The following is a 26,703-nucleotide window of genomic DNA, read 5'->3' on the forward strand; positions in this document are numbered from 1 at the left end:
AACGTTGCCAAAATTAGGAGCATCTTGTCCTTTTTGCTAATGATTATGATTCCTTGGTTATGATGCTATGGGAGCAGTAAACTGAAAGCTTTGCCCTCTGGCTCAGCTCCCTCTTCACCACATCAGAAAAGGCGCAGTGCCAATCAGTGGGAGTCTCCTGTCCAGCACCCTGGAAGACTTTCCCAGGGAGGCTGAGTAGTGAGAGCCCCCTGTACTTGGAACACACTCCAGTCCCCTTTCTTAAAACTGGGAACCACCACCTTGGTCTGCCACTCCACAGGCGTCGTCCCAGACATCCACCCAACATTGAAGATGCGTGTAAGCCACGAAAGCCCCACAATGTCCAGATCCTTCATCATAGGGGTGAATCTCATCCGATCCGCCAGTATGCTTTTTAACTATCTCGGCTACCTCCACCAAGGTGATGGGCAACTCTGCCTCTTCAATGGAGGACATGCTGGCTGGATTAAGGAGATCCTCAAAGTTCTCCTTCCACCACGCTATGATACCGTCAGTTCAGGTTAGCAGTTCTCACCTAGAAAGTCAAAATTTCTCCCATGCCAGAGTTTTGGCTTCAGCAACCACCAACACTGCAGTCCTTTTGGCCATTCGGTATCTGTCAGCATCCAAACCCGACAAGCCTCCTTCTTGAGCTTGGGGACTTCCCCCACCATTGATGTGCACAAGCGGGTCTATCGATTATCCCAACAAAAGGCACCGACAACCTCCAGGCCACATCTCCTTTCCCTTTGGTGCATAGGCCCAAACAACAGTCAGAACCTTCCCTCCTGCGAATGCACTCGCAGCGAGGTGACCCTCTCGCTTACTGGGGAGAACTCCAACATCGAGGCACTCATCCAGGGGCTTGTGAGTATATTTTTGCAAGCCACTGTACATAGAGGTTCCGGAAATGTCAAACTATCCATTAACCAAAAGAATGCGTGGTGAACTGCTAGCTTGCTAACTTCTAAACTCATGCATCAATAATAATAAAAAAAAAAAAAAAAAAAGAAGAAAAGAGACAGAATCCAGCAGTTGTGAAGCTCTCTTTTTTAACATGTGTCAATACAGATGAACCATTTGCACAAACAAGGGATAAAATACACAAAGTTCATCGTCAAATAATCCATGACATAAAAATCCCACTTTTACGCTACTCTAAATGAACCGTTATTTATCTTTAAAATTAATCTTGGGTGTCCAATATTCCCTGCAGTCAAAATGAGCCAACACTTTATTAATGTTGAGTTAATTACCACAGATGCATCTTAGTGTAATGCAAAGATGTGCTATGTTGACAAAGTCAAGAGTGACTCATGGATTCAACACAAAAAGCGACAATGAATGTAGTGGTTATCAATTCACATCAACAGCACAACAAGCAGGATTAAAAGAAAACAGCAGTCCATCTGTTGAAATGGGAAACAACAGAGTTCAGTCGGAGGTACTCAGGGGCACAACCAACTTTACAGAGATTCAGTTTTAAAATAAAAAGGACTTACACACTGAAACATTTCCCCTGTGAAAAACATGAAGCCATCACTGTTCAAATATGCAGCAGACCAATTCAGATTGATAAAAATACATATGAACTGTATATAAATAATGTCACTGATGGCTGAAAGAAGGAATAGTGTTAGACGAGGGATAAGGCTGGAACATTTACATCAAACGAAAGCTAAACATAGTTTGGGCCGACGTGTCAACTCCAATGTGAGGTTGAGCACAAACGCACCTGGAGTAACCCTGCAGAATCTCCTTCGCTTTGGACTGAAAACAAACTAAATGCTTCTACAACCTGAAAACTTAGCTGGAAATGACACTTTCCAATAAAGGTCTGCTTACCAGGATAATATGAAAAGTGCAGAAGACATTAGTGTCAGTAAACAAAAAGTGTGTTGAATCTAAGTGTTTTCTAACATTGGAGGGGGACAGCATCAGTGAAAGATTGTGGACTCCAGGCTGTAACTCACCCACTGGATGCTGTGCATTTGCTCCTTCCTACACATCTGCCTCTGTAAGGTTCTTATGGCTACACTAGCTCCTTTTCTTCCTACATTGGCTGAGCTTCATCTGAGATTCACAATTTTACACTCGGTGATGCTTTGCAGGGAGGACAAGGAGCTCATGTGGAGCACTGCAGGTCTGCTGCACTCAAAACCGCATATGTACAGTTCCATGTTGAAACTCATGCTACTTAACCTAAACTTCTAGTTGCACAAAGTGGAAAAGCATATTAGTTTTTATTTGCACTCATGCTTTGAAGGCTCATAGGGGCACAGTTTTGGATAAACATTTTGGGAAAAGTGTAGAACAAAGGGGTAGTCAGAGATTAGGGACGAACTAAAGCTAAAGAACAAAAGAACGGGGCTGGGAGCTAAAAAAACATTTTTTCTTTTTTAATTTAATTTCTGCAGGTTAACATCACTGCGGCACATAACACATTTCTCTGGTGGAAAATGGCTATGCTTTAGGACCCCCAGTGATGTGGTTAAGGCACAGGGGCTCCTCCCTCCTCCATGGTGGCTGGTGGGTTGGGATCTTTGTGGAAAGGAGTCTCCTTGTAAATGAACCAGCAGTTACCTGCCCACAGGATCAGGTTCAAAAAGCCAAAAGTCTAAAGAAAAACACAGAAACAGCTTTAGTAACAAACAACAAATACAGGTTAACAGCTCAATGCTTTAGAAACTCATTAACTAATATCAAGCCATGTATTAAAAATCACGTGGGCACAAAACACGCTTAGTCATGAGTAGAAAAGTACCAGAATTATTTCGCCACATCAGATATGTGATATTTTGGGGAAAATGCATTCATATAAGTCTCATGTTTTCCCAGAGTTCCATGTTAGAGTGCTGCAGTGAAGGAGAAGGTGTGGTTTGACTTTTAAACACCAGAGTGCACTGCCTGCCATAATAATCCATCATCAGCCACTCACTCCCATGCGGTGCATGATGTTGGAAGTGAAAACTAGCAGCTTGGATGAAAGCATTCAGAAACTTGACTCGTACCAGAGAGCTGCCTTCATTACTTGAGTCGACAAGGGGCTGAAAACAGCCTTCAGACATTTTGGAGCATATTTCACTGTGTATATCTGATCCAGCACATCCAAAAAGTGCACTGTCAGACTGAGTCCGTCGTGCTCATATAAGGATAGGGGACATAACGGAAACTTTGTGCTCAGAAAGTACGTTTGCAGATCACACCTGTTTGCACATACAAACTCTTCTAAACATGTATTTAGTTCAAGACAGAGAGAGGTGAAAGTGATCATTCAAAGTCATCCATTTCAATCAATTCTGTTAATAAATGCAATGGTAAACAGGTAAGCAAGAGTTGACACAGAGCTGCACTTCTCTGGGAGCCCGTTCCACATATCTGGTCTGGCCAGACAGGGCTAACGGAGGGTAATGCATGTAGACAGCAGAGATCACCCACGACATGGCTCAGGCACCACATTCAGAGACAATCAATACATTTTTTTTACCTTCATTTATTCAGCCACTAATTTATTTTGCTAGTTAACCAGCAAAATGATTGAACTCTCTATATCTGAAGTAAAAGATAAAGTCAGCTACAATTAGTTGTAGATGGTTTATTTGAACTGAAGCTTCATAAGGATATGTATTTGAGTTTTTATGAATAATTATGATTACAATTAATTGAATTCCAATTGGCTTGAATTGGACTTTATTATCTAAGTGCCTTGAGATGACATTTGTTGTATTTGGCGGCGCTATATATATATATATATATATATATACATAAAAAATGAATTAGTTAATTGTTCCACTTCTTGTACAGCTGCTTTTAACATGTCTGTTATATCTGCATTATATTGCATTTGGCAGCACATCTGCACTCTTACGGCACATGTTCACATCCACCTACCTAAAAACCATCTGCTTGTGAACAGCTAATTTACCTTTAAGAGCACTTTATGTGTGACCAAACTGTAAACTCTGTTTACTGCGGTAGGGAATTTCATTCCCTTTTTTCTGCCCCAGTTTGTGCAGTTTGTGCAAACCTTCTGTAGTTATTTACTGTACTGCTGCTTTGCATTGTGTATAAAATGCACTGCCCCACTTTCAGAGACTGTTTCAAAACAGGTGAGGTGACGTGGGGGGCTTTAAGGGCATTACTCCAGGGCCAGAGGCCCCATAGTTTCAATAGTAGTAGGTGCTTCAATTCTACCCAAGATTAAAAGTTCTCTATCAATGTGTAACCCCCCCCCGGCCCCCCCGGCCCCCTGTCCAATTTACTGGAGCAGCCACTTCTATCATGTCTATCAGATTTGGATGGCTGTTCCATAGGTAGGCTTTTACAGTTGATCAAACCCAATTCCCCACAGTTGTGTGCCACAGGACCAACGTAAGCACACTGAGAAATGAGGGTTTTATCAGAAAGGTTTAATATGGCCTGCGTCAGTTGTCTCCAACACATCTTACCACTGAGGCATTTAGACGGCCCATGGAAGGGAAATCTCCTGCTTGACAGATATCCAAACATAACTTCATCAGGTGGCTGGGGTTAGTGGCCCATTTGACATCCGTCAGGCCTTTGCCCCAAGCCGAGGAGGACACGAGCCACAGAAAGGCAAAGGCAGCCGTCACTACCAGGTCCTGGTCACAGTGAAAAGGAAAAATAACATATTAATGTACATATTGATACCATATGCACTTAGACACAAGTACACATAATATATATATATATATATATATATATATATATATATATATATATATATATGTAGCAGTCACAGTGCCGTGTGGATTAAGAGTTTTTCAAACTTTGACAAAACCAACATTCCTGTGGAGGATGTTTACGTATGTGGATAAAAACCAGATCCAGAGAACAGAAAACTGCCTAATTTACAACACCCTTAAGAGCTTTTGGGAGTGAAAAATAAGCAACAGACACTTGCCATAAAAATTGGAAAACTCGAATGAACAAAGGATCTCTCTGTTGGAAATGTGGAGACTTACTATCTTATCTTCACCATGAATCTAAGTTGACATTTTAACACCCTTTTTCCACCAGAGACCGACCAGATGGCTACACACGAACTGAGAAGACTTCACTAAGACTCACTTTTAGTCGAACCTTAAAACTATATTAAATGTGTTTGATAACCGTATACAATTTCTTTCAGGTTTCCAGCTTGATCACAAGACGCATATAGAGACAATTTGTACGATTCTGGCTTAAATATTGACAAAGAACTGATCTTGGTTGAAAATGCCCAACCTGCCTGATGGAACCACATTGCCCCCTAGTGGTCTGCAGTGTTGATTAGTTGAACATTTAAATCCCAGAGGACTCAGTAAAATGGACAAGATATATGTAACTTTTAACTTCTAACGATGTCCCTTCGGTATCTATTTGGTATTTGTTTGGTATCCCCATTGTTAACACAGAAAATTAACATTGTGTGGTTCACTATTCATATGTCACGATTTCATAGATATTCATCTGAATTTTGAAAGTCATAATCATCAATTACGTTGTGTGTTATTTTGATGTCTTTATATTGTAAGTCTATGTTATATCTTTAATCTGCATATCTTAACAAGATGTGGTGTTTTCAGAATCACCGAGACAAATGTTCTATGAGACAGAGTAATGGAGAAATAAGAGTTTCTTTGTCTCATCCAGAAATCCCCACGCAAAACAGATCATCTTACACAGTTCAGGCATATCATTGGCTGAAAGAGTAGTGTAAGCTTACGTCACGCCCCGCCTCCGAGAGTCAAAACCCGGAGCCCGCGAAAAACACAGGTCTCTCGCTTCTGGCTTCTTGTTTTTCTTGCTTCTTGCCTCTTGTTCCAGAAGAGTTTCAACCCAGAGTTTCAGAAGGAGATTTGAGCAGAGAACAGTTGCTCAGAGAGAGTTGGAGATGGTTTGAGAAGGAGAGAAGAGCTCACCAGAGTTTGGGAGTTTTCCCATAATCTCAGGAGAGAGCGGAAGGACGTGAGGAGGAGCGATGCAGAGGACGACCGGAGGAAGCCCTCCAGAACCCAGTGAGACCCCGGAGAAGAGAAAGAAAGACCCGAACAAAGATAAGAACAGAATGAAGTTTTCCTACTCAGAAAGCCAACTCCAAGCAACCTTTTATTAATCTTCTGTGAACTTAAGTTCACTTCATCAGAGAAGCAACGGACCCACTGACACTCAGAAGATTCGATCATCTAACCACAGCCCTCGGCACCATCGTTCCCGTTTCCCGGTGAAAAGAAGCAACTGAGAAGTCCGCTAAAGTCAGCCACCACAACCAGGAAGGCCCAGAGAGCGGAAGAGAAATCCCCTCGGACCCCGCGTGGCCGCTGCCGTGTTCCGAGCTGACTAAGCAGAACTTCATTCATATATATATATATATATATATCTCTCTATCTATCTTCTGGGAGATACATCACTTTGTCTGTTCCCCCTTACATCCAAGTCATGCGGTGTAAATACTTCAGGCATGCTATTAAGAAGGTGATTAATGCGATGTTTCCACTCAGAAGGACCCGGAGATTTGGCAAAGCTGAAGGCCAAACTAGGCTCCTGAGTTAGGCTCGCCTGAGGGGTAACCATGTTTTGTTCTTAGGCCAACACAGTTTGAGAAACACTAGCCCCTTTCACACTGAGGAATAACCCGCGTTTAATCCGCGAATTTAGCGTGTCCGCTGTTCCTTTCACACTGCCGACCCGGGCTGCCGTGTGTCAACTCGACTCGCCTTTCGACCCGCGTCGGACCCTAGTGTTTTTGCCGAGCCGAGTTTGATGTGAAAGCAATTGATGCGGGATGGACGTGGGCGTGGCGTGACGTGAGGAGTTTAAAAGACAGAATGGAGGACTTCCGGCGGGTGAGCGATGGAGTAGCCAGCAAGTCGGAAGGGCTCTGTCACCATTCGACATCAATTTGATATTTGCATTAATATTTACTCATTTAGAGCGTGGTGAACATCGAAAGGCTTTTCTCACAGTTGTTACCTTTAAAACTCAACTCATCATGGTTAAAAAAGGAAGAAAAGCTGAAAATGAGAGCGGACAAGATGGCGGTTTAGCCTCCGAGGAGCTAACCAGCAATGAGCCCGCAGAGAATGAAAATCAAGACAATCCGCCTGCAGCATCTCTCGGGGACATACAGACACTGCTCGCGGGCATGGAGGAGCGGATTATAACAAGCCTGACGGCACAAATTTCAGCCAACCACGCCGCCATCGCCAGACATGATCAGACAATTCAAGCTATTGAAACCTCCATGAATGACTTCCAGGGGAGACTAACCACGATGGAGTCCACAGTCGGCAAACTTGTTAAAGTGAACGAGCAACTGCAATTGAAGGTGGACGACCTTGAAAATAGATCAAGAAGGTGCAACATTCGTATAACAGGCATACCAGAGAGGATGGAAGGCAACAAACCAACCTTCATTGAATCCCTCCTGGGAGAGATCTTCGGCCCCGATGCTTTCCCTCACCCTCCAACCGTGGATAGAGCACACAGGCTGGCCATCCAAAGGAGACAGGACGGCGCGCCCCGACCCTTCATAGCCTGCATCCACCATTTTCAGGTGAAGCAGCGAATTATGCAGCTTGCCCGAGAGAAAGGCTCATTGACCTACAGGGGCACGGAGATTCACATTTATGCGGATTACAGCGCTGAGCTGTCCAAGAAGAGAGCCTCCTTCACCCCAATTAAGGCCGAGCTAAGGAAAGCGAGATACGAGTTCAGCCTGTGCTTCCCCGCAAAGCTCCGCGTAATCGCCGAGGGGTCCTGATTCGAGTTCAACACCCCTGCTGAAGCCGCCGCGTTTCTGGGTGAGCGACAACCAGCTGGGTGAGTCCCCTCAACAACCATGATGACAGGGACTTTATTCCTTTCTACCACGACCCTGATGGATTGTTTGGTGAGTGAACTTAACTACGGATCTACAATGTCCGGCACCTGAAGTCTGAACAGTCATTCTTGCCTGAAAAAGCCGCGGCCCCTTTTTTTTTTTCTCTTTTCTCTTTCTTTAAAAAAATTATTTTCTATTTTACCCGCATTTAAACGAACAGTATTTGGCAAATACAGACTTATACCAGGCGTCTTGGACCCTATACACACAGCGGGGTGTGAAATATTTAATTTATTTATTAGGCTACAATTGCTGTTCTGTGTTGAACTTGGCCAGGGGACTGTTTAAGCAGATGGCCTTGATCACTCCGTTAAGGACCCGGCTATTTCCTTTCTCCTTTTTTCATAAATAATGCCGGCTGGTTTTAAAGGACAGACTCCCTAATTTACTGAGAACCAGTTGCCTTAGTTCACAGTTTTAAAGGCTTATATCCCTAGTTGTTTGTTTACTGGGGTGATTTAAACATAACCTATAGAATTATTTTGAACACAGCTTTATGCCTTGATGATGTCTGATGACATACTCGCTGGTTATTTAAACTTTTTTCTTATAGGCTATCAATACTGCCTTTCACAGTACTGCTGACTAAGAATCAAGCTTCTTGTTTGGTTTTGCTTGAATACTTGTAAAAGAGTGGTCCACCAAACTCAATCTTACTTTTTTATGTATTCTATGGAAATGTTTTTCATAAAGACAGAGCTTTAAAGCTGCAGTCTGCAACTCTTTTTCACGCATAATGCCTGGAACTGTCCGGGGATTCTGAAAGTAGTACATTAAATACCCCAATACAAAAAAAAAAATGAGTTCTCTAGGTCCCCTATATGTCCCTCTAGGTCCCTCCAAAGCCAGCAGGTTTGTTTACAAAATTGCAGACCGGACCGGTAAAAGGTAACCAATCAGGTTTACGAGCTGGGCTCTGCTGCCTGTCAATCACCGATTGTGCACGCGCGATACAAGGTAGGCTCGTCCCCACGCTTATTTATCTGGACTATTGAACTTCATTACGGGCTAGTCTACTTACTGTGTCTTCCATGATCGCAAATGACAGGTGAGTTGATGAATGAGGAGTCGTGTGGGCGCATCTGGTGTGCACGTAGACGTGCACGAGTTCTCATGTGTTTTGAAGGGGCGGGACAGGAAGTTGAATAACTTTTTATTTTTCGGTTAAAAAATAAGCATTTCTTGCATTTTGCGATTACGGAGGTCACCGTTTTCAACTTCAAGCGTTCTGATAGATCATGTAAACTCTTAAAATGGCAAAAATTAGGACTTTACGTATGACAACAACAAATCTTGCAGACTGCAGCTTTAAGTGCAGAGTTTCACAAAGCACAAATGAATAAAGGTACTAGCCGAGAGAGGACTGTAGGTTTACACACACACGATTGTAATATTGCTTTTTCTGGGTTTTTTTGTTGTTTTTTTCTCTCTTTTTTTTTGTTTGTTTTGTTTTGTGTGTGCCCCCCGCCCCCCGCCACCACCACCAATGTTTCCTGCTGCCAAATATTCCTCAGACAATACATCACCTTGTTGTCACTACTGCATCTCCATCTATTCTCTACTACTCCTAAATAAATATGAATAACAATCTCAATAAGGGGATAGCCAACACCACCAAGTTCATATCCTGGAATGTAAAGGGAGTCAACAAGCCGGTTAAAAGACAAAGAATTATATCCCACCTGCAGCAGTTGAAAGTAGATGTTGCATTTTTACAAGAAACACACCTCTGTAATGCTAATGCTTCCAGTCTTAAGCAAAGCAGGGTTGGTCAAGTCTTCCATTCCAAGTTTAATGCAAAAGCAAGGGGAACGGCCATGTTAATTAACAAAAACATCTCTTTTCACTCCCAAGAGGTAATTAGTGATCCCAATGGCCGGTACATTATTGTTGTTGGACGGCTCTTTGCCAACCCGGTAATTCTGGTGAACTTATATGCACCAAACTGCGACGACAGTAACTTTTTCGAAAAACTATTCCTGACAATACCCAAAAATTGATAATGGATATCTCATAATAGGAGGAGACTTTAACCTCGTACTGGATGTCACCCTTGACAGGTCATCAACCAACCCCCACAATCTTACCAGGTCAGCAGGAGTTGTGAAAGACTTTATGGGTCAGTGTGGCCTTTCAGATGTCTGGAGGTTTAATTTTCCCCACGCCAGAGCTTATTCCTTCTTTTCAAAAGTGCATCACACTTACGCCCGCATAGATTATTTTTTACTTGACAACAGGCTGTTACCCAAGGTTAGAATGTGTTCATATACTAATATTGTAATATCAGATCATGGCGCCATCTTCTTTGATTTGGACCTCCCAAACCGCCCTCCCTCCAATAGGATTTGGAGGCTCAACCCCCTTCTGCTATCAGATGAGAAATTTGTAGAATTCATTTCATCCCAAATTGACTTTTTTCTGGAGACAAATACCTCCCCAGAGATTACACATGCGACACTATGGGAGACTCTTAAAGTATACATTCGAGTACAAATCATAGCCTTCGCCTCCACACGTATAAAAGAAAAAAAATCAAGATTACAAAATATCTTTCAACAAATATCAGATATTGACTTAAAATATGTTCAAAGCCCCACCCCAGACCTCTATAAAGACCGCCTAAGACTAAAAACTGAACTTGACCTGTTAACCACTGATGAAGCAACACGTCTCATTATGAAGGCTCGGCACAACACTTACGAGTTCGGGGACAAAGCGAGTAGACTACTAGCTATGCAAGCTCGTCAGGCAGCTGCCTCTCACTCAATTACAAAGATTCAGTCAAATACGGGTGATATACTGACAGACCATGGTGACATAAATAACACGTTCTTGCAATTCTACTGCGTTCAAGTATTTAAAACATTACAACAATACATGCCCAGTAATATTGTTGTAATGTTTTAAATACTTGAACGCAGTTTTTCTAGAGAAGATAATTGTTTTGTATATGGGATTATCGTCCATTGACTCTTTTGGGCTTTCACATGCGCGCGCCTACCGACAAGAGGTAAGTGACATGCTGTTTATAAAGTTGTTTTGTAACGTCCCCATGCCAGTAATGTGAGAACCATGCATATGGTTTTGATGGTAAGGCTTGTGACTTTATTGTCGGATGGTTTATAAAGTGGTGTGACGTTTCTGCAGTGTGCAAGTTGTTGTTTTACGTGGAAGGGTTAGCGCTTGCCCCTTAGCCACCACGTATTTGGTTAGCATGACAGGCTGCGCAAACAGCGCAATCGCTGCACAGGGAGCGCCGATTTGCACCTGTCTGTGTCCTACCGTCAGTATTTGACAACCTCTAGCAATGGAAATGCGCTTCAAATGCCCCGGAGTTCCCCTTTAAGGTAACACTGGTCTCCATCAAGCTCAAAGAATGCACAGCTAGTCCATTTGCCCCCTCAACTTTCAATATATTGTCATTCATGAAAATTCAATTCATTTCCTGCTCCGACTTGTGCTGTTCATAGAAAAGTTGAGAAATCGTGGTCACTGTGAGCCTGCGTCAAGAAGGCATTTGAATATTCATCTTTAATAATGACCTAAGCTGTACTCTTAGCACCAACTAATCTCTTAGGGAGTTTGAAAAGCTGTTTCTTTTAGCTTAGTGCACATTTGTGTTCTGCCATCACTGCTCACATCTGAGACACATTGTTCACTTTTTTTAGCTGATGTTTGTCCGACAGTAAGAAGGAAGTTTGGTTTTTCCTCACCAAAGCAGGGTTTGCAGCATGAGAGCAGGATGAGGCTATGTTCCTGGGTTTGCTGTTCTGCTTCCATTCAGTCTCTGGCTGCAGCCCTGTGTTTCCACTGCTTATCTTTAGACTTTGAAACTGTTTCTGTCGTGTGATGTCCTCTTGTTTATTTCTGTGATACACAAGAACATTACTATCTCAACAAAATTGCCATTTGTTTTGAAGATCTGCAATGACAGCAGGACAAACATCTGGCTTTTCTTTTAGTTCTGCACAGACATTTTGACAGTAAATGTGGACTTGCAGCATTGTGGCGTTAACTAAATGAAAAAATACTTGAATCCAAATGAAAATTCAAATTTTGCAGTATCTTTTTTCTCTAAACATTCCTTAGAAGCAGTCATTATGTTCCCGAGAACAGTGTCTGTGTGTAAATCGTCGTGTTTGTGTGAAAGTTTGGTTTGCCTACGTTGAGGTGCAAATACAGTCTGCAGTCCAGTGTTAATTTCGCCAGCTTTTTTTAATTTAGTCTTAGTCACAATGTCGAAAATCAATTTTAGTCTTAGTCATTGCCTTCCCAATTTAGTCTTAGTCTTAGTCACAATGTTGAAAATCAATTTTAGTCTTAGTCAAATTTTAGTCATTTTAGTCAACACTGTACATAATAGAACTTCTCCGCACACTGCTTCTATTTTTAACATATATCACACCACCACCAGCGGCATGATCAATCATTATCATGCAGGTTGTTTTGTTGTCCTTTGCGTTGTAAACGAAATGGCTCCATACATCCAGGCGTTGTTTTCGCCCAGCTCCAACAAACCTTATACCGGTATTCGAGCCCGACGCCATGACTGGACTGCAAAGTTGAACTAGCTACGGTTAAGTTATAGCTAGCTACCGGCTACGTTACTTGACATGGGAAGGGCCTAAACTCAACTGAACTCGACTCACTGAACTATCACTGATTGAGCCGCGCGAGGCACTGTGAGACAGGCGCCGTGCAGGGACAAACAGGGCAACAGCGCGTAATCTTCTATGAAGTTCAAGAAACACTTATATTAACAATTACAAATTAATTATAAACAATTACATTTTTTAATGTCCATTCGTCCATGGCTTGTAAATTTCGTCTTGTCTTAGTCTCGTTAAAGAAAATCATTTTGTATTCTCGTCATTTTTATTTTCTGGAAGCAATTTTGTGCGTCATCGTCATGGGAAAAAGGGGCGTTAACGAAATATTTTCATCATCGTCCTGGTTGACGAAATTAACACTGCATTGCTACTAGACCTCAACTTCGGGACCTGAGATTACTTCACAGGCCTAACATATCACCAACCTGGACTGCTGCTCTCCTCCCAAAGTGGAGGTGCAGGAAGAAGAAGCAGAAGATGGGGTAAACAGAAGTATATAAGCTAGGCAAATGGTTAGCCCGCACAAGCCGGCAATTTCATCCATTCTACTTGCTAATGTGCACTCACTGGACACTAAAATTGACCACCCCCGTATCCTAAGGTTCATCCTGCATAATGTGGATGAAACGTCATGGAAACGTGGCTTAACGACAGCATTCGACTCGACCACCTAACATGCTCCCGAGCCGACAGAGCCTGCAGTGTAGGAGGTGAGACACATGGCAGCAAGGTGTCAAGATGCTGCGGCTGTCTGCAGACATTGTACACCACTCGCCTTGGTAAGGCTGCGGCTACACGGAAACGTTTTTCACTGTAAACGATACTTTTTCTTATCGTTTCGCTGTCGCGGCCACACGGAGCCGGCGTTCCCACTACCCCAAAACGATAGTTTTTGAAAACGGGTTCCAGAGTGGGAAAGTTTGAAAACGGCCTCGTTTCGTTTCCATTGTTACAGCTAAAACGTTTTTGCGTCAGTCACACGTTGACGCTGGGAGCCAATTTTAACACTTCTCTATTGTCTCACAGCGTGGCGTGACACAGTGGCGTGTGTACTGCCTCATTTCATCGTTTTCGTCTGGACAGCAGCGCGTTTCCGTGTGGTCGCAAGAATTTTCGAACCCGTTTTAAAAAAAAACCTCGTTTCGTTTTCGTGTAGCCGTAGCCTAAGATTCAAGTAACATTCAAGCCAATACGTTTTGTTTCTTGATGTATATTGTACATTTTATAGGCGTTTTTTTCGCTTTAAAAGAGAGCTTTAACGTTATTCCTGAATCAGCAGCAAAGTTGAATAAAAGATGCATTTTTTTTCATTGAAGTACCCATCTTTCTTGTGTTTATTATCATTTGCCACATAATTAAAGCAACTTCATGCTAAATTTAAGAAAAATTAATAATTTTTAATTAATCAATTATCACAGTTATGCAGACGATACACAACTTTATGTGTCTCTGTCACCATGGCGACTGCAGCCCAGCAGACGTACTGTGTCAGTGTCTGGAGGAAGTAAACGCCTGGATGAGAGAGAATTTTCTACAATTAAATGAAGACAAAACTGAGATCATTCTGTTTGGTAGCAAAGAGAAGAGGGTCAGCGTTGGTAAATATCTTGAGACTCGGGCCCTTACAATCACTGACCAAGTTGGTAACCTCGGAGTGTTGATAGACTCAGATCTGACTTTCAGCAGCCACATCAAAGCTGTCACCAAGGCAGCTTTTTACCACCTCAGAAACATCAACAGAATTAAAGGTTTCCTCTCCCAAACAGACCAGGAGAAACTCATCCATGCATTCATCTCCAGCAGACTCCATTACTGTAATGCTCTTTTAACTGGACTTCCCAAAAAGAGCATTAAACATCTGCAGCTCATCCAGAACGCTGCTGCTGGAGTTTTAACCCGGACTAAGAGATCTGAACACATCACAGCAGCTTTAAAATCTTTACTCTGGCTTCCAGTCAGTCACAGAATAGATTTTAAAAGCCTGCTGATGGTTTACAATCTGTGATCTGTTCAGAGAATATAAAGCCAGCAGAGCTCTTAGATCCAAGGACTCAGGTCAGCTGGTCCAGTCCAGAGTCCAGACTAAACATGGAGAAGCAGCATTTAGCTGTTATGCTGCAAACAAGTGGAACAAACTGCCAGTGGAGATTAAACTTTCACCAAATGGAGACATTTTTAAATCCAGGTTAAAAACATTTCTGTTCTCATGTGTTTATGCAGGAAATCTGCACGATATCTTTGAACTTATCTGGACTGCTGCTTGTTTTTAAATTCATTTAAATGATTTTATTTGTTTCTCTTCATATTCTTTTATGTATTTTAATGCTTCTTCCACTCCCTGCTGCAATGCTTTTATTTTATGTAAAGCACTTTGAACTGTTTGTACATGAAATGTGCTATATAAATAAATTTGATTTGATTTGATTATCCGATTAGTCGACGAATGTTTCAATAGTCGGCGACAGAGAGCCCTCTCAGTCGCTTGCGTGCGTCGGCCAACATATCTATCTATCCGTCGAGGCGAGCGCGACTCGTGGAGACCACAAGGGTTGTGATTGGTCAGCTAACAACATAATTTCCGGAATCACTTTTCCGGTTTAGCTCCTTCCTGTCAGAACAACAACACCGCCATTTTTGAAAGAGTTTACTGTGTGCCGGTCAACATTTGGTCAAATTTATTTGCATTTCAATATCAACAAGCTCCAACTCCAACAACAGTCTTTCTCTCTCGGTCGCCATCGTTCACTGTGAGGAGTGGAACGGACCCGGAAGGTGAACAACCAATCAACCACTTTCACGATAGACATCGCCAGATTGGGTCATTTAACTTAGCGACCCCTACTGATCGGGAGGTGAACTGCCTTGCGTATCCGACATCCCAACGGAGAACTTCGAAAGGACAGCGAGCTGACGGCGAGCTGACGGAGAGCTGACGGAGAAGCATACTGAGGCCTTAATACGACACACAAAGGAGCATCTAAATCCTTACCCCTCCCCCACTTCAGCTTTTCTGATCACACCACGGCTGTGCGAATACTAGAGTACAGACCAACAGAAAAAAACGTTTTAAAGAAACAAAACCAGTTCTGAAGCAGGTACGGTGTGGTCAGAGAGGTGCCATCTCAGCCCTACAGGACTGCTTTGACACTACACACTGGGAATGCCCAAGCAAGCAGTCACCACCATTCAGAAATATACAGATTGCTACAGCCAACAGTAACATCTCTCTGCTGAACAACCTCAACAAATTATCTGTACACTTGGGTGCAATAAACTCCACAACTGCTAAGAAAATAGCTCCCCCACTTAATGACTAGGTTATGTGTCCATCTTCAGCCACTGTGCACTGTCCCACATAAACACCCGTAAGGCTGCTGGTCCAGATAACAAACCCGGTGCATGTGCTGAAGGACTCAGGGATTCACAGACATTTTTAACACTCCCTGATTCAGGCCATGGTCCCAACAAGTCTCAAAGCCACCACTAGGCATGGGCCGGTATGAGTAAGTAAGTTAGGTACCTAGATAAATGGGAAGACAATTTAGGAAACAAATAAGTGCGTAAGGAGCTGGGAGGAAACAGGTGATGTCCTAAGAGGGCGGATCAGGGTAGTGTTTCCTGAAGAGGTGGGTTTTCAGCCTGCGGCGAAAGATGGGCAGCGACTCAGCTGTCCTGATATCAGTCGGGAGATCTTTCCACCATCGGGGGGCCAGAACAGAGAAAAGCCGTGACCGTGTGGATGGTGCGCAGGGACCGCTGAGTGACGGGGCAGCCAGTATTAGGATTACAGCTCTGAAATGTGTATTTTTAATGTCTGTATTTAAAAACAAGAAAAATAAAAAACTTTTCCATTAGTTATGAAATAGTGTGCTTCAGTGGACACACTTGGGAATTATCTTATTACTTTCAGGATGCAATAATAATAATCATAGATCGGTTTTACAGTATATAGCGCTTTTCATAATACTCAAAGCCACTTCCAGTGAATGAAACAACAGCAAATTCCCCAAAGTTCTGCCAATCTCCAATCTCCTCTGGGAGTTGACGTGGTCACCATGTTGTTTCAGTGCAGAGTCATACAGGTGACTTAGCCGCACTTCTTCACTGAGTCTGGATTTCAATTGGTCCATCCTGTTTGTTGTTTTCTGCGCTTGCAAAGTTACACAATTTGACTGGTGCACGACAACGCGGCAACGAAAAAACAGAAGGGGGGCTCGCCTCCTTCTGCCATCATACAGCCTGCAGAGCTGCCTTCTTGTCACTCACAGCAAGCGGAGGTGCGCGAAGGGGGGCACTACGCTCCAGCTGCGTGAGAGACCTCCACTTTCTCTCTGACGAGACGTCACATAAAAAAAATAAAAACACGCTCATACCGCTGGGACGGTATGAGTGTGTTTTTCACATCCAATCTGTTCTACCTGCTACTCTGGATCCATTTCAGTTTGATAGCTAGTTTGAGTCTCTGGCCTTGATGCTGCTGCCACAGCAGATTCAACTCTCCACCAGACTTGGATGATGTGCAACATCTTGGTGCAGACATTGACGGACAAGTTCATGAAGAAGTCTTTTCCATCCCTTCATGTGGACAGCTGCTCTGTTCTATTACCAGTCAAGTCTGCTGTCCAGATGTATTCCCAGGAATCTGTATTCTCCTCAGATGGAGACTGTTTGGCTTATTCTTGGTCCTAAAATCCACAATCATCCCTTTTGTTTTGTTTGTCTTCAAGATGAGACAATTATTCCCACACCATACCACAAAGTGGTTGACCACTTACCTGTACTCAGCCCATCATCTGCAGAGTAATTCTGGAGATGACTTTGAGTTATGCTGGATGCATACATACATACATATTCATTCGATGGAGGACATGAATGTGGCAGTGATTTCCAGAAAATCATGTATGAAAGAAAATGATGTGAAATAAAGTGACAAAAGCTGAGAGTATGGGTTGTCTCTTGCTTCAGATGTGCATGAAAAGGGTTAGGATCTGTACTTACTATGACAGGACCTCGGGTGGTCTGACGGTAGACATTTTGGTAGCCCAGGTAGAGGATCAGCGTGGCAGTGCAATACAAGAACCCAAACACTCCGACGCAGACAAAGAACTCTGCTGAGGAGGAGAAGTCGCCCTGCAGGTAGGTGTTGTTGCGTGTAGTGCCATTACATGTGGGAATCTTAAATGGGTGCGCCGACAGCCTGAGGAAAACAAGTAAGGGACAACGCAGCTTTACCAGGTACTCTGAGGACTCTTATTTCAGTATTGTGAGATTTCACCTGATCCTCACCTGTGATTCTGTTCTATCCAAGGAAAGCAACAGGAGAAGAAGGATGAAGTGAGATTTTAAACATGTTCGAAAGACTGTTTACAACTATAACGCAGAACCTTCAACTGATCCAAGTCTAGCTCAGTTTTGGCCTTAATATCAGATCCACTGAGTAACGATACTTTTCACCAGAAGATGGCATCAATCCACTACTTGAGGTCTAGCAGGCATTCGAGTGAAGTTCTAGGTGCGTTGGTGTTGGTGTTATAACTGTGAGAACCTTAGCTTTCTTTAGTACCTGAATGGGTAACCAAACACGGGCTGGACATCAAACACCTCCTTGGGACATGCAACAGTGAAGTTTGTCGATCCAGAATAACCTCCAGTGGTGGCAAAGGCAAAGATGGTGAAGACCTGTTCAAGCAGAGGAATTTAGCAGGGTACAGGTTAGTTTGACTGACATGTCCTAAGCTACCAGGTTTTCTGTTTGAAAGGAAATCAAATCGGATTTTGTTCAAAAGGTCTGCGCTGAAAGTAAATGACAAACTTTTCTTACAACACGGTCAGAGTAGAGATGTGAACTCAAGTCAATAGAACTTTGACACCTTGGATCTTCTTCTCTTTCAGAGAAGAGTGAAAGACCAGACTTTCTTCGTGTTTTGTTCCAACTTCCCCTTACTTGACTATCGCACGCTTCCCTGCTGTGGTCACATCCCCTTTCCACACAGGAAACCCCCTCCCTCAGAGAACCGAGGACAAACATGGCAAACCTTTTAACTTGAAGCTGACAAATTAACTGTCCAACTCTTCAACAAGTTATTTTAGAGCTTACATGTGGTCTGAATGCCATCTCCTGAATCCGTCTTAAGAGAGTAGTTACTATATAATGAATCATATAATGGTTCCTTTGGACCCCTGGTGTAAAGGAAGACCTGTTCATCCCTACACGTCATCTTAAAGGGATACAAGGTAGTATAGCGATCTCTACTGGTCAACCTGAAATTCTACACTGTCGTAAAAATCCTGAATCCTTTTTCATGTGTAGATAACAATTCTTGTTCGGATCAAAACGCTATTCTTATTCTAATCAGGTCAGTCCGTGTATTTCTGAAGCTAGGCTACGTCTCGAACTCAGGAGGAATTAGAGCACCATCGTCTGTCTCTTTACGAACTAAAACGCAGGTCACTATGGTAGATGAACAAGATCACGCTTGGAGAAATTTCACAAAGATGGGAAGTGCCAACATCGAACGTTTCATATTCAGTCTGTGAAAGGCAGAATATGAAACGCTTGGTGTTGGCTCTTCAACGCAAGCGAACACATAGCCTACAAGTCTGCAAGCGAAGCCTACACCACGAATACCACATGAGGGACTAGCATACAGTACCTAGCTAAGTGCCGTAAACACAAACGACTCTTCTCGCGCATCGCGATACTTCAGAAGCGGGTCGCTTCTGCAGAAGTTACATATGGGATTCTCAGCAGACAGACCCCTGTTGGGAGCGAGACAGGCTTCATTCGCTTACTATTGACTTGTTTAACCATTGGTAAACTCCTGAAGGCTATAATTTTAGGTGAAAATGCTACCTAGTGCCCCTTTAATTATTCAATTAAAAAAGTCAATCAGTGAATCTGACACTCAGAAACAACAATGTTGGAAGTGACCAAAAATCAACCTGCAACTCCACACATTGATATAAATTCCATCTCAACATCATTTTATAATGAATAGACAGTTTAACCTAAAGAAATACCAAACTTCTCTTTTATTTTAAAGAATGGGTTTAATATTAAAGCGCTTATTTCTTTGGCTTCTTTGTTTGAAATGCAAAGGGTTCAACCAAATATTTTTTCCTGTAAACTACTTTACTCTATGCCTTTTGACCTGGAACATAAAACAGAAGTTTGATCTGTCATTTTTGTAGTGTTCTATGTCCATGACTAAGTCTTTTATCTAGGGATGCACCGATCTGCTTTTTTCAACTCCAATACCGATATTTGAGGTTTAGTATCGTCCGATATCGATACCAATACAGAAAAACAGCGCAGAATTATGGTAACAAACGGTAAGTTTCATTGCGTGGAAAAGAGGCAACATCAGACTTGACTTAAACATTTCTTTCCTATTTTTTAAAAAACAAATAAACACATATAAATGTACTGAATTACTTATTTATTTAACAATTGTGCACCAGTAAAACAATCTTTACCATAAAGGGATTATTTGTTTCAAATAAAGGACGAGCACACAGAAGAAGTAAAAAAGTTCTTAAAAAAGAAGTACAAAAACATAAACATGACAAAGTCGTCATAAGTTTCTTTTTTGGTATCCAACAAAGTTGTAGCTCAGTCAGACAAGTGTTCAGACCCATAACCCTAACCCATCATATGATCTCTCTCACTGACAGACAACATCAATTTAATATGTTGAATCGGCTGAAAAAACATCTTTACTTACATATTTCTAACACGACAGAGTAAAGGATAAATACAATTTGAAAACTAATTGTGAAAGATTTTTGAGAAAGGGTTTTTTCCCAAAAATCACCTAAGTTATCAAAAAGTAAGCGGATGCTGTCGACCAGCAGGAAGTGGAGAAATCAGAGAGGTAGTGAGTTCATTTCCTGTAAGACAAACTGACAGAGCAGAGAAGTGTGATACCACCCAGGCGCTGAAAGTTTGGACAAGACTTTAGCAGCCTCGGACCCACACTAACGCACAGCACAGGCTAAAAGATGGAGCTGTGGGACCATAATCTTTGGTTGGAGAATCAGACTGTGACAGCTGGGCAGGACACAGTTTACCCAAAAATCTCAAAGCCTTATTGGGTGGTGGGAAGATATCCATAGTATGAGAGGATTAGCAAGCAATTACAAAAGCTAGAAAAACCCTGTCCAACACCACAAGTCTTTTCTGGGCCAGGAAAAACATTGTCAAGATACTGTATCAGTGGTCCAACAATGTCAATGAGATCCTGACTGCTGCCATTTCATGCTATTTTTAATAGGAAAGACTACTAGGAACACAGTCAAGTGGGGTTCCAGGATCCAGTGTATCACACAGCCAGTACAAACTCACACTGAGCACACGGAAAGAAGGAAATACTGGATTCATCCTGGTCCTGAACACATGATCGCTGCCCACTAAAACCTGTCTTTGTGAAACTGGAAAGATGAAATAAAAATCATTTGAAATGAAAACCTTTAGCTTTTATTGAAATGTTCTGGCCTTGGTTCTGGCTGCCTTCTCAGTATCACAACAACATGTGCAATATTAAGGCGTTTTGACTTGAAATAGGACAATCAGAGGCGCATTAATGAGGGCTCCACTCCCAAAATCTGATCTACGTGCATGTGTGCAACAACACACACATTCATATGCATTTCCAGTTCCATTTATATTTACACTACACATCCTTACATGAGCAACATAATGTCATCATACTCATATTCATCACATTAGCCGCATAGCCACGGTAGGAACCTTTGGCAGTTCTAATAACCTTTTAATCCACGGGGCCGTTTTTTCCCGCATTCGCACATACAGGAACTAGGGACCATGGCCCTCAGTTCCTGGAACCATTTCAGCTCCTTCTCCTCAGCTGGGTCTGTTCTGGGTTCCATAGGAACACATCTGACGGAGGTGTTTGATGGTCGGTAACTCCGCCCCTTGGTGGTCGGTAGCTCCGCCCCTTGTCATGCTGTCAGGCTGAAATGTTTCCTCATACGACACGGACACAACCTTGGCGTGTTTAATAAGTTAAACTTACACGTGGTCTCCTTTGTCTGCGGCGCTCTGCTCTCCTTCCTTCATGAAACCAAGAAGTACGGCCTGCGCTCCATCCTTCGTCTCCTGACTCTCTCTGTGAGCTCTTCCAGCCTCCATGTTAGACGCCCCATGTGATCCTCCATGATTAATATCACCATCATGCAGACCATGAACACGGTGGCCTCCCCGCTCTCCATGTTAGCTTCTTTGTGGTGTTTTTTCTTCTCTGCTTACTTTTACCAGGTTTTGTTTTGTTCTGTTTTGTTGTTGAATGTGGCGCTAAAGTAACACGTCGCTGTCGCAGACGGTTGCGTCGCATCAGTCCCTATCAGGTCCCGACTCATGTGCGAATGCAGACTGAAACAGTTCCCCTGGAGAAGGGCAGTTATCAGAGCGAAATTAGACGAGGACCGTTCTTAGAACGGCTCTGTCCGAATGCAGCTATTGTCAGCTCTGAGGCTGCTGCATTCACTCTACAGACTGCAGTTAAGGTCTACTTTGTAAATTGGATTCAGCTCCCCACACCTTTCACACACACACATCAGCCCCCGTCCTCATACACGTCGCATCTTTGAACCAACATTGACTATGTGTTGGACACACCCCCTCTGCCCCTCTCTGTGTGTGGGGGCATGCCATGAAGATCACATGAGAGGGGGGCAGCTAATTCAATGACCAGGGAGCCAGACAGCTGACAATGATGTCAATGTGAGTGGGACATAGACTAAATTATTAAGGAATTCTGTTGGTTCTAATCTAGTAACAATAACTGAGAATAGAAGCATAGAAATAAGTTTATAACGAAGTACTGACAACTCCCCCACCTCAAAATGAATAGATCAATAACAATTTGGATGTAGGAAAGTTGGAGACTTTTAATGTCAACAACTCAGTGGCACCCCTACAGCTACCGTCAGACAGAAAATACTCCTTACCACAAAAAAAGGGGGAAAAACAAACGATATCACATTTTTCAAACCTATTTCAGATAGACACAGTTATTTAGCTGAATCATCACTGTAGCCTCTCTTCAAATGGATTTAAACAGCTGAATTAAACTGACAAATGTCCCATCATTCTCCCCATGATGTGGTCTTAATATCCCTGTTTCATTACAACTAAACAGCAGCATTGCAGTGACAGAACATATCCCACAGTCACTGTGACGCCTGACCACACACGTCTCGCCCCCCTTCTTCTTCTTCTTCTTTTCTCCAATAGAAAGCTTCTAAGTAGGGCATGCGCTTCTTGCTTCTGTATTTTTCTTGTGAGAATTAGGTCCTTTGCTCACTTTCACCCACATTTATTGTCAATTTATCACAGCAACTACACAGGAGTTAGAAACAATGGGCCAAAACGCAGGGAGACGAACACCAACTCACCCACAGTTCTGGATCTAACTGGGATCTTCAAAAATGGGTTTCATCTTTCAGGCATCTCCAACTCTCCACAACATTTCTCAGCTTTCATCCCAGGCACCACCTGACACACATTCCAGCCGACAACGCTACAAACAGGAGACGGCAGTAGCTCGTCACAAGGCGCTGATGCAAGAAGGTCAGCAGTTCATACAACAAGCAGATGGACGTCAACAGTAACGAACACCTCACAACACGATCCAGACTACTACTAAACTGAACTGCAGAGAAATCACAGAAGAAAACATGCCTTGACCTTTTATCACACTGAAATATGAGAAAAGATCTACTGCCCACACTTGGGTGACCAATAGGAACACTGCATTTGTGACCTCATGGTTCCTGGTTATTCAAATTTTAGTACAGACCTCACTGCACCCATAGGAACACTTACTGGTGCCAAAATACCAAAGGAGCTCTATGATTTCAATGACAATGATTTGAACTTACTTACCAAGTTCTGGTTAGTGTTAGATGCCATCAAACTTTATACAGGCGACTTCTTTTGTTAAATAACAAAAAGAAAAACTTGGATTTGTGTGACTACAGAGGAGCCTTATTCAGACTGAGATCAACCCGAGAGGAAAAAAATGCAGCAATCAGAAGGGTTCATGTCCAAAACCTTGGATTTGGCTGCAGTGTAATGTGCTCATCAGCATGAGCACGATAGAGAAATGTGCTACAGAAATTCATTCTTAGGACAGTCTACATACACCACATCTACAATTAAGTAAAACAAATGAGATTGTTAAAGGTAGCTGTAGTCCATTCATGGGTGCTTAAATAAGCCACATTAAGCTATTTCACAGGTTTGTGATTTTATTTTGGGGAACTCATAGATTTACATGCCTTACTAATGAAAAAAAACTGAACAAGATTATGTTTGAATTGGTTTCATTTGAAATAAAATGAAATATTTTTCACTTTTGCAGAAAAAATAAAAAATAAATACCCCAATGCAGCATCACTTTCAATTTGAGAGTTTCCAACATTTCTAACCATGTGTTTATATATTGTTTGACTGATTCTAATAATTTGTAACGTAACTAGAGATTACAATTCAGTTGATCCATTTGAGTCTGAACTTTATACTACATTTCTCAACTTTGCACAATTAAGATAAAAGCAGGCTTTTAAACACACCCTCCTGGAATGACCCAGCAATAGGTAATGCTGGTCATATACGTTAATCAGCAACAGTATTTTGGTGCTCCAGAGGCCCACACCTTATTTATACAAAGCACCACCTGCTGTCAAGGACAAGGGAGCACAGCGGTGCAGCACCCACCTTTGGAGCTCTGTGAGGGCTGGCAGCCACACTGGACATGGCATACCTGAACTGCTTTATTCCTCATGCAGTGAAAGGGTCAGTGGCTCTCTGCTGCCTCACCACAGCCTGGCAGAGCTGCTTCTACAACAATCTTCATAACACGGTGCCAACACCACCTCTGTGTGGTGCCACCATCTGCTAGAAGACAGCATCTTTGATCCAAAGTCACAATGTCTTTAGTTTTCCTGGTAACCATCACAGCAGAGCGGGAGTTTTATCACGGTTAAGACTTTCAGTGTCAGATCGGTTAACACTAATAAAACAAAACTGAATCCAAAGCCAAGAAATAGAGCAGAGATTTGAATAAACAAAGCAAAAATATTGTTTTTCAGACGGTGTTCACTCTAATGCCTTCCTGTCCAGTACATGGACTCAGTGGGATGGGCAGGATAAACCAAGGGGACTCTTTCGGAGTAATTAGGACCACTGAGCACAGGTGACAGAAACTAGAATGTGATTTCATCTCTAACCTATTGGCCCTTTAATGTTCGGTTGGTTTTTTCTAACTTTACTTACCCATTCCAAGACACGAATAAATCCAAGAGGTTCTTTCAATGGTCCCAGGTCCAGAGAAAATCCAGACACCACTTTCTGCAAACAGGGTATGTAAAGTGACACGCAAACATGTTCATGTTAGCGCCCAAACAACTATCATTACCTGCTTGTCACCTTGTAGCTAATAAATGGCCCTCCCCTCTTAGTTAGCCAGCCAACCCACTGCTAGCTACATGCTAACGCTACTTCGTGCCTGTTCGCCTATTAAACTAACTGACTTACCTGAACTGTGTCCATTGGGACAGACAATAGTATGTATGCCACTCCAAAATGTTGTCACTTTATCCGTGAAGATAATCTAAAGTTAGCATTCGAACGCTGGCATGCGATACAACAGCTGTCCGCAGGTGGCAGAGTCCAGGCAGGCAAACTGTCAAAACCTGTACGGCAACAGAACCGCTGTCAAACATGCCAAAATAAAAGTCCCCTACTTCCGGTTATGGCTTTTCAAAAATGTTCTCTCAAGCACGTCTCACCTGTCAGTGAGGCACTGCGGTCAAGTGAGCAGACGTTCGTTTTTTCCTGATTTAAAGTGCGCCCGTATTACAGAAATGATGGCAAATGCAGGAAGTCCATGATACGGAGCGTGCAAATAATTTACTCAACTGTAAAATCCCTTTTGATCCATAATTTCTGACAAAGGTTGATACACTTGAACTCAGGACCATCCTGACTGTTCACTGACTCAGTATCAAACATATTCACTGTATCATTTTGGAGAAATTCAGCCTCAAAGTTCATTATTTTTAAGTTAAAAATGCCTTATGCGCGATATTTATTCTACTGTAAAATCCCTTTCATCCATAATTTCTGACAAAGGTGTGTACATTTGAACTCAGGAACATCCTGACTGTTCACCCACTCAGTATCAAGCTCATTAACCGTATCATTTTGGAGAAATTCAGTCTCAAAGTTCATTATTTTGAAGTGAAAAAGGCATTATTTGCAATATTTATGCTACTGTAAAATCCCTTTCATCCATAATTTCTGAAAAAGGTTGATACATTTGAACTGTGGAAAATCCTGACTGTTCACACACTCAGTATCAAACATATTCATTGTACTATTTTGGAGAAATTCAGCCTCAAAGTTCATTATTTTTAAGTGAAAAATGCATTATGCACGATATTTATGCTACTGTAAAATCCCTTTGATCCATAATTTCTGACAAAGGTGTGTACACTTGAACTCAGGGACATCCTGACTGTTCACTCACTCAGTATCAAGCTCATTAACTGTATCATTTTGGAGAAATTCAGTCTCAAAGTTCATTATTTTGAAGTGAAAAATGCATTATTTGCAATATTTATGCTACTGTAAAATCCCTTTGATCCATAATTTCTGACAAAGGCGTGTACACTTGAACTCAGGGACATCCTGACTATTCACTCACTCAGTATCAAGCTCATTAACTGTATCATTTTGGAGAAATTCAGTCTCAAAGTTCATTATTTTGAAGTGAAAAATGCATTATTTGCAATATTTATGCCACTGTAAAATCCCTTTGATCCATAATTTCTGACAAAGGCGTGTACACTTGAACTCAGGGACATCCTGACTATTCACTCACTCAGTATCAAGCTCATTAACTGTATCATTTTGGAGAAATTCAGTCTCAAAGTTCATTATTTTGAAGTGAAAAGGGCATTATTTGCAATATTTATGCTACTGTAAAATCCCTTTCATCCATAATTTCTGAAAAAGGTTGATACACTTGAACTGTGGAACATCCTGACTGTTCACTCACTCAGTATCAAACATATTCACTGTACCATTTTGGAGAAATTCAGCCTCAAAGTTCATTATTTTTAAGTGAAAAATGCCTTATGCGTGATATTTATGCTACTGTAAAATCCCATCCATCCATTATC

At 42.3% G+C, this 26,703-nt stretch overlaps 1 protein-coding gene across 1 annotated transcript; it reads right to left on the reverse strand.

The window, feature by feature from the left end:
• Positions 1 to 1,033: 1,033 nt before the first annotated feature.
• Positions 1,034 to 25,222, reverse strand: sypl2a (synaptophysin-like 2a). Its single transcript, XM_075461894.1, has 6 exons — positions 25,055 to 25,222; positions 24,794 to 24,868; positions 18,059 to 18,174; positions 17,494 to 17,692; positions 4,449 to 4,622; positions 1,034 to 2,617 (listed from the first exon to the last, which is right to left on the reverse strand). The coding sequence occupies exons 1-6, from the start codon at positions 25,067 to 25,069 to the stop codon at positions 2,492 to 2,494; spliced, it is 705 nt and encodes a 234-aa protein (XP_075318009.1). The 5' UTR covers positions 25,070 to 25,222; the 3' UTR covers positions 1,034 to 2,491.
• Positions 25,223 to 26,703: the final 1,481 nt, after the last annotated feature.

This window comes from Odontesthes bonariensis, chromosome 3, assembly GCF_027942865.1.
Source record: "Odontesthes bonariensis isolate fOdoBon6 chromosome 3, fOdoBon6.hap1, whole genome shotgun sequence".
NCBI classification, from domain to species: Eukaryota; Metazoa; Chordata; class Actinopteri; order Atheriniformes; family Atherinopsidae; genus Odontesthes; species Odontesthes bonariensis.

Bases quoted from the DNA above. Each gene is read 5' to 3' on its own strand.
- sypl2a (XM_075461894.1), bottom strand. The intron at 4,623-17,493 runs GTAAGTACAGAT...CACTGTGACCAG, and splicing joins CCACCCGAGGTCCTGTCATA to GACCTGGTAGTGACGGCTGC. The intron at 2,618-4,448 runs GTAAGATGTGTT...GTTTTTCTTTAG, and splicing joins GCCGTCTAAATGCCTCAGTG to ACTTTTGGCTTTTTGAACCT.